This window comes from Aotus nancymaae, unplaced genomic scaffold (genome assembly GCF_030222135.1).
Source record: "Aotus nancymaae isolate 86718 unplaced genomic scaffold, 86718_ANA_hifiasm-v0.15.2.pri h1tg000006l, whole genome shotgun sequence".
NCBI lineage: Eukaryota > Metazoa > Chordata > Mammalia > Primates > Aotidae > Aotus > Aotus nancymaae.
Window position 1 is genome coordinate 69391863 of NW_026988417.1, and position 9077 is coordinate 69400939.

The following is a 9077-nucleotide window of genomic DNA, read 5'->3' on the forward strand; positions in this document are numbered from 1 at the left end:
AGGGAGAGATCAGGAAGGGACAGGTTGAAGAAAAGGGTTTTTGTTGTTTTGGTTTGTGCATTACATGTATTTGCCAGTGTTTTTAGATTGGGAGAGTCTTGGCATGTTTTTATTGATGGAAAGGTGCAAATGGAGAGAAAGAGGCTGAAGATATGAATAAGCAGGGGTAATTTCTGAGCCTGATCACTGAAGGGGCAGAGGAGGTGACAGTGGGGGATGAGAAGTAAAGCATGGGTAGTGAATTAAGGAGCTGACTCTTCCATGGAGCTATGGGAGAAGGAGGCATGGGCTATGTAAAATAGTGGGCCTTCAGCACAGGACATAGGGAGAAAAGAGAGGACCAGCATAAGGGCTTCTACTTCCTCTAGAAATTAAGAAATAATGTTATCTGAGAGTGAGAAAGAAGAAGACAGGGGAGGGGACTTAAGAATGGTGTAATTTTGAAATAAGTATTATGGAAAACTGGAAAGATACCTGGCTAAGGCAATGAGAAAGATTTCTTGGCAGCATCCAATTGAAATAAGAGACTGACTTTAAAGCAGAAAATCCACATTTGTGTATTTTCTCTAGCAAATACAAAATCTTGCAGCAGCTCAAAGAATAATGGAGAAGGCAGTCAGCCTGATAAGGATTTGTGTTTTACTGTAAGAGTGAAGAGAATAATAAAGGGGAAAGGAAGTTGAGAATACTGGCAAGTGACTGGCTGAAACAAGGAATGATACGAAAGAAAGTGAAGATGGAAAAAGGTTGATAATTTTGGAGAAAATGGCAGAACCGAGAGTAGTTGTTCTCAACCTCTTCAACCTTTGTTGTAAATCAGAATCACCTGGGGAGCTGTAAAAATAAAAAAATAAAAAACAGCAGTGCCTGAGCTCCACTCCAGACCTACTGAATCAGAGTCTCAAGGTGTGGATCTAAGCCATTTATTGTTTAAAGAAAAAGTGATTTTTAACATGGGGCCACTACCTTCATGAGCAGAAAATAGGTGTACTCTAGGAATATGGGAGTGAGACGGTTGAAAGACAGGAGGTTAAAAAAAAAAACAAAACAATTTTCTTTCTGCATGGACAGCACTCCCACAAATAAGCATGGTGAATATTCCTAAAACCCACCAGACTTTCTGTAAAATGTGTGGCAAGCACCCTCCACAAAGTGACACAGTACAAGAAGGGCAAGGATTCTCTGTATGCCCAGAAAAAGCAGTATGATGACAGGAAACAGAATGGCTATGGTGGGCAGACTAAGTTGATTTTCTGGAAAAAGACTAAAACTATCAAGAAGATTGTGCTGAGCCCTTGAATGCATTGAGCCCAACTTCAGATCTAAGAGATGAAAGCCTTTTGAACTGGGCTGAGATAAGAAAAGAAAGGGCCAAGGGATCCAGTTCTCAGTGTCATCTTTTATTTTATTATAAAAACAATAAAATCTGGAGTTTATGTTAAAAAAAAAAAAGACAGGAAGTTGAATTTCAGAAGTCTATCAGTTCTTGGTAATAAGATCCCAAATAAGGGAGTGGGTAACTAGAGTAAAGGTTAAAATAATAAGAATTCAAGAGGTCAAAAAGCTGTAAGTCTAAGATCTTAGATGGGTCACCCAGGAGGACAGTATTACAGGATGATGATGTACCTGAGCAGGGAGGGACAACCTGTGAACTACATGCCAGTGCCAATGATGAGTATGAGGATGTGGCTATGCAGGAAGTGAGCAAGTGGAGGTGGGCAGTGGAGAGGAGTATGGTAGGGTGGAGATGACAATGGCATTTTAGGATGCATATCGCATTCTAAAATTAGGAGCATATTGAAAAGCAGAAACGTTTATACAATAAGGGTGCTGAAAGAAAGGTTTTTAAGCCAACCAGTAAAACAGATCTGTAACTGAGAATAAACTCTGCATGCAAGAAAAGAATGAGTTATATCTGTGATTACCCTATTTTGAATCTGAATTTCTCCTGGAAAAAAACATATATGAATCTGGCTTCTGAGACAGACCATTAAATTGAAAAGAAAAAAAGAATGAGGAGAGAGGGGCAAGAAAGGGAAAGTGCAGGTCATTTGCCTGATTGCCCTTGATGCATTCTCTGTCCTTCCCTTTCTCTGTTGAGTGCTGCAGGTTCCCTTTCTAGTTCTCTTCTGGGTAGGTTTGCAATGGAAAAACTAGTGGAAGAGCCGAAGGCAGCAGAAGTGGGGAAGCTAAGGTCATGATCCTCTCACTGCTTCAGATGGGCATCTGGTAGTTAGTGGTGGTTTCAGCTCCTTCCAAGCAGCCCTCTCTGTGGTTCTACCTCTAACTTCCATGCCTTTACAACAGCTGCTTTCCTCATTGTCCTTCTAGCCAAAGGGATGGTTGGTAGCAGTTTCCTGCAGCTGGTAATCTCTGTGTTGTTTCATCCCTTTAGGCTTTGCAGCTCTTTCAACACCTATGTACCCATTCCCTGTATTAAATTCCAACTATTTGTTACAATTGTGTCTGTTTTCTTAACATAGGAATCACCTTTTGATTGAAATAATTTGGATCAGAGGTGATGGGGGCCTGAGCCAGAACAGCAGTAATGGGAATGTAGAGGGGAAAATGGATTCAAGAGACATTTCAAGGGTAAAATCAGTAGGGCCTCAGTACCTGACTGGATGTAGAAGCAGGTGAAAAAAAAGAAGTGAAATGACACAAAATTCTAACTTAGGGTAGACCGAGAAACACAGGAGGAAGCCAAGGCATTAGGGAGGCATGGTGCATGTTGAGGCTAAAGTACCTCAATGCAGAAACATTTTTTAAACCAAAAAATTCCTTAAAAGACTAGGAATTTCTTCCTAAAAAAAAAAACAGAATTATAAACAATATGGTAGACATTCATGACCATGGTCTATAACCCACGTGGTTAAAAACAAAATATACAAGAAATAGCAACTTGAATGAATATCATGAAGATTGGTTAATTCTAATTTTTTCCCATTTTGTTTTATAAATGGCACATACCTCCATTAGATGTGATGCCACTACCTGATAGAAGATCTTCATTATTTGATTCACAAGCTTTTGATTCCATATTAAATATTGCTACCTGTTCTTAGAGATCTTGAAGTATGAATAGTTCCCTGTTTGGTTCTTTTGATTCCTGTCTATGGAAGACGGAGATTCAATCTTATTAATAAGGTACTATGTGAAAAAAGTTCACAGAAGAACAGGAACTGACTTTGTTAACATTTGAAATTCAGTAATAATTTCTTCTCCAGAAAAATAATTATTTATACAGAAATACATATTACATAAAATTAATAAATGAATACAATCTTATGGTGAAAATTGTTCATTTTAATGGCCAAGTGGATTATTAAAGACAACCCGAAAATCTAAAACTAATAATTATTGTGGTAAGTAGTGCTCTGATTTGGGGTAGAGGTTTCTCATAAAGTTATACCGTCAAATAATGGAAGAAAATATCTCGTTAGCAAAACCCACAAATCATCAAAATAGAAGTCATTAATAAAAGTTGAAGAATTTCTTTGATGTCAAACAGTGCTCACATTTTTATTTAAGCTAAGAAGAGAACTCTGAATGTGGAGAACAGTGGTAATGTTCTGATTTCAAATCTCCCTCTCATCCTCCCAAAAAGCCATAAAATCACCCAGGCACTCCACACCCCTAGCATCACTGGAAGACAGAGAGTACCACAACCTGCAAATAATCTGCAAGTAAAGAGAAAAGCTTTTTCCAAAAGAATTCCTACAGCCCACCTACCACCACTACAAGCCTAGGAGTACAGAAAATGGAAGGGAAGAGGTAAGCAGAAGACAGAGAAAGGACAGATAAATTCACCCCCAGATGTAAAAAAGTAAAGGCCAAAATATTAAGCACAGGTTGGAACTTGATAGTCCATAGCCCTGACAATGGAGTAAGGGCTTGAAGAAGTAGCGGCCTCAAAGAAGCAGTGTTTCTTGGAGAGAATGAGATATGGAGAGAAAAGGTGGTCTCCCTTGGGGCCATGGCATTCAAGGGAAAGAAGGAAATGAGAGGGGAACATTAAGGAACCAGCAGAAACAAAACACTAGCTGGATATACCACCCTTCCCACCCAACACCACTACCCACAAAGAAACTACATGGCAGAAGACAGTCTCAAAGTAGGAAGCTTGTCCACAAAATGAATTGGAATAGATAAAAGCAGACTATATCAACTGCAAAATGTCAGAAAACATGAATACAATCTTTTCTGCTGATGAAAACTCTCTCCCACAAACAACAAACATGAAGCCAAAGAAAACTGTAACATTATACTCCAAACTGAACCCAGTATGCGCAAACAAGCATTTAGGGGTATGAAAAATCACCCTGAATTAGATATGTAAAGCCAAAGAATAAAAATGGACAAGAAATAAAATAAGCTAACAAACAAAACAAACAGGAAGAGACGAAACAAGAGTTGATTAAACTTAGGAAAGACAGAGAAGAAAAAGACACAATTATATCAGAAATAAAGACTGAATCACAAAGTACACAAGCAATGACAGGTTGCAATAAAAATTTAATAAAAGCACTGAAGAAAATCAGGAAAACCACCATGATCATAAAAAATAAGATAAAAAAGTAAAAAGGGTGTAAGCTAGGCATGGTGGCTCATACCTGTAATCCCAGCACTTAGAGAGGCAGAAGCAGGAGGATAGCTTGAGCCCAGGAGTTCATGACCTGCCTGGGCAACAGAGCAAGACTTCATTCTCCACAAAAAGAAGAAAAGAAGACAAAAAAAATAAAAGAGTGATATAGGAATATTGAAATGGAAGACAGGTAAATGAGGCTGAGTATAACTGGGGTTCCTAAAGGAAAAACATAGAACAATGAAACAGAACTATTATTTAAAATTATAATCCAAGAAAATTTCCTAGAAATAAAGACCTCAATCTACACATTTTCTGTACCAGGGAAAATTGACCAAGAATGATCAACTCTGAAACATATTCTAGCAAAACAATATTAAGACTTTAAAGATAATGAAAAAATCCTCAGTGCCTCCAGACAAAACAGATGAAATAATTTCCAAAGGCAAGAAGATTAGACTGGCACTAGGTTATTAAAACAACACACACAGTAAGGCTAGAGTGGAGTAGTACTTTCAAGAAGAGAGAGAAAGTACAAACTAAGGTTATTACAGCCAGCCAAGATCTCCTTCAAAAGGTTTTGAAGCCATAAAAAAGCAGTTTTGTCTGTACCAGAACACTGTGCTGTGTGCCTCTGCTGAGGATTCTACTAAATGAGCTTCAGCCACCCAAAAGACCACCGTAAAATGTGGCAATGTCCACAACCGGTAAAGATCTTCAAGGTTTTGTGTAGGTTCTAAATTTTTTAAACTAAATTTGGAAAAAAAGGATAAAGACAAACATTTAAAAAACAAGACTTAGACAACTGCAAAGGGACTGATAGTGAATATTTAAATATTCAATTACAGCGTTGAGAAAAACAAATATGAGGTAATGGCACTGAATAGTGATATAAATATTATATGCATAACAACGGAGAACAAATGTAACTAAAAACAGGGGGAAGAGGGAAAAAAGCAGAAAGTAAAAGACCATAGACTGTTATAAATGGAATAGATTGTCAAAGGACACCACTTAAAACTGACAAAAAGTAAAAGATCAAGAAAAAGGGGGCTTAAAAGTGCACTATAAAAAGCATTAATACAAAAGTAACCACAAGAGTAAAAAATACAACCTTCTTAAATGACAAAGAATTTTAAAAAGAAAACATAAAAAAGAAACACAAGTAAACTCTAACAAATATAACACAATCAGTAATTACACAAGATAATATAATAATGTGAAAATAATACCACAGAATTTAGACCAAACAGTCATGTTGATAAATGTAAGGGGACTTCACTTGCCTATTGGAAGAAAAGGATTTTCAAATTGGCTCAAAAAAAACTGATATGTACAAAAAAGTATGCCTAAGAACACACAGATTCAAAAAGGCTAAAAATAAAAAGGAACAAAAATTTGCCAGGCAAATAAAAACAATAAGAAAGCACAGGTTAAAATCCTGATACCAGGGCCGGGCGCGGTGGCTCACGCCTGTAATCCCAGCACTTTGGGAGGCCGAGGCGGGTGGATCACGAGGTCAAGAGATCGAGACCATGCCGGTCAACATGGTGAAACCCCGTCTCTACTAAAAGTATAAAAAATTAGCTGGGCATGGTGGCGCGTGCCTGTAATCCCAGCTACTCAGGAGGCTGAGGCAGGAGAATTGCCTGAACCCAGGAGGCGGAGGTTGCGGTGAGCCGAGATCGCGCCATTGCACTCCAGCCTGGGTAGCAAGAGCGAAACTCCGTCTCAAAAAAAAAAAATAAAATAAAAAAAATAAAAAAATCCTGATACCAGACTAAATAGTCTTCAAGCCAGAGAGCATTAACTAAAACAAAGTGCAGTGTACTTGAAGTTAAAAGCCACATTCTACAATAAAGATATGTACCATATAACACAGCAATCACCTGGATAAAGCATAAATCCACAGAAGATACGGTAAGAACTGAAAACACAGTGATAATAGAAGGCTTTAACAGACAATTAGTATGAGACAGGCCAAGTGGACAAAAAATAAGTAGAGATAGATATAAAAGATTTAGAAGAACTAATCACTAAGGCAGATCTTTTGGCTATATATTGAACACCATACTTTGATAAAAGACAATATACTTTCCTCTCAAGGGCACATGGCACATTCACAAAAATCAATCATATTCTAAGGCACAAATAAAAGGTCGGTAGGTTCCATAAAGTAGAAATGTTACAAACACCACCTCTGGTCACAGTATAATCAAGTTAGAAATTAAAATCAAAACCTCCAAATTAAAAAGGGCTTTCCACCTGGAAATTAAAATGCCTTCTATTAAACAACTCTTGTATGATAAGGGAAACATAAACTGAAATTAAATAATTTCTAAAAAATAATAATGAAAACAGTACGTATCTGTGACATACATTAAAAGTAGTAAAAAGATGAAAATTCCTAGCCCTGGACACCTATATCAATAAAAATGAAATAATAAAAGTAAGTTAAGTCTTTAACACAAAAACATAGAAAAATGGGTAAACTAGGTTGAGCACGGTGGCTCACGCCTGTAGTCCCAGCACTTTGGGAGGCTGAGGCGGGCAGATCACCTGAGGTCAGGTGTTCAAGAGCAGCCTGGCCAACATGGTGAAACCCCATCTCTACTAAAAATACAAAAATTAGCTGGGTGTGGTGGTGGGTGGCTGTAATCCTAGCTACTCGGGAGGCTGAGGCTAGAGAATCGCTTGAACCCAGGAGGCGGAGGTTGCAGTGAGCAGAGATCTCACCATTGCACTCCAGCCTGGGTGACAGAGTAAGACTCTGTCTCAAAAAAAGAAAGGAAAGAAAAGAAAAAAAGGAAGGAATGAAGGAAGGAAGGAAGGAAGAGAAAGAAAGAAACATGGGTAAACTAAAAGAAAGCACAAGTAGGAAATAATAAATTCAAAAGCAGAAATTAAGATAGCAATCAGAAAAACAATTGGTTAAATTAATGAATCAAAATCTTTTTTTTCTTATAGTCTTAATTTTATTACATTTTGTTGTTACTATATTATATTTGAAAACCATCAAATTAGAATACATTGTACAGTTGAAGAAATTGACTTGGTACTTGAAAGAAATATTTCCCATTGAGGTACTTGGAAAAACTTTTCCTTTTGTTGTATTTGTGTAAGTTAGTTTTCTGGCCCATAGCCTTTTAATTTTCTTAATCAACCTAATTACATCAGGATAGAGGTAGAATTTCGGTAAAAGAAGAGATATTAAGAGTTCCTGAAATTTATATCTGGCATATGGATAGGCTTATATTCAAAACATCTTAGTCATATGACTATGAATTCAAAGTGGAATCACTAAGTAGTTTGCAGTACGTTTCTAATATAAGTGTAGGTGGGTATAAAAACAAGACAAATGCTGTTCAGGGAAAGAAGTTGGCAAGCTTAAAATTAAACAAAAATAAAATTACATGTGTTTTTGCCTTTTCTTCCTAAAAAAAAAGAAAGAAAAATGTTCTACTACAATAAAGCAAACTGGAGAATTCATGATCACTGCCATTTTCCCCTTACCACTCATAAAGACTTGGATATCTACACCTCAGACACAATCTCAGAATAGGCAGATTTTATGAAAGCAAAACTTGCATAAGATTTTGCACAAGGGAAGGAGGATAAGTAAGCCAAGTATAAATACCAATGACTGGCCAGGCACAGTGGCTCACACTTGTAATCTAGCACGTTGGGAGGCTGAGGCAGGTGGACCATGAGGTCAGGAGTTCGAGACCAGCCTGGCCAACACATTAAAACCTTGTCTCTACTAAAAATACAGAAGTTAGCTGGGCATGCTGGCAGGCCCCTGTAATCCCAGTTACTCAGGAGGCTGAGGCAGGAGCACTGCTTGAACCCAGGAGGCAGAGGTTGCAGTGAGCTGAGATTGTGCCACTGCACTCCAGCCTGGGCAACAGAGCTAGACTCCATGTTAATCAATTAACCAATCAATACCAATGATCAAAATCATTCCAAAAGAAAATGAGGGAGGCCATGCTCAGTGGCTCACAGCTGTAATCCCAGCACTTTGGTAGACCAAGGTGAAAGGATTACTTGAGGCCAGGCATTCAAGACCAGCCTGGGCAAAATAGCAAGATCCCACCTCTTTTTATTAAAAATTTAAAAATTATTTTAAAAAAGAAAAAGAAGGACAATGAGGGCAAACTCTAACATGAATACTTATGATTCAGAAAAAAAAAGTCATATAAGCAATAAGAGGCTACAAGATGGCTATCTTATCTAAGTGGATGGAATGTCACTGTGTTCTACAGTGTGAAGGAACACAGGGGACTTTGAGAGCATCCAAGCAGTTCTGGACTTAAGAGGGACACTGGCTCAAGGATTTACTAGCTGGGTGACCTTGGGTGGGTCTCATCATCTGTTTCTTCAGTGTCAAAGAGATAATGCCTCAGTCACAATGTTTTGGGAGGATGGAAATGAAATGATACATGTAAACATACCTAGCACAGTAAGAGGAATATTTTCAGTTTCCTTTCCCATT

The 9077-nt window shown here is 37.8% G+C and overlaps 1 protein-coding gene and 1 non-coding gene across 3 annotated transcripts in view; one reads left to right on the plus strand and one right to left on the minus strand.

The window, feature by feature from the left end:
- CCDC158 (coiled-coil domain containing 158) overlaps positions 1-3086 on the minus strand; it is a 94456-nt gene extending 91370 nt beyond the window's left edge. For both annotated transcript variants that reach the window (XM_012446995.3, XM_064364509.1), the window contains exon 1: positions 2971-3086. In XM_012446995.3, coding sequence (XP_012302418.2) covers positions 2971-3040 — 70 coding nt within the window. In that variant the 5' untranslated portion in view covers positions 3041-3086. The remainder of the gene's footprint in view (positions 1-2970) is intronic.
- Positions 1913-1984, plus strand: LOC135272123 (small nucleolar RNA SNORD50). The gene has a single exon (XR_010340224.1). It is a non-coding gene; the product is annotated as a small nucleolar RNA SNORD50 (small nucleolar RNA).
- Positions 3087-9077: the final 5991 nt, after the last annotated feature.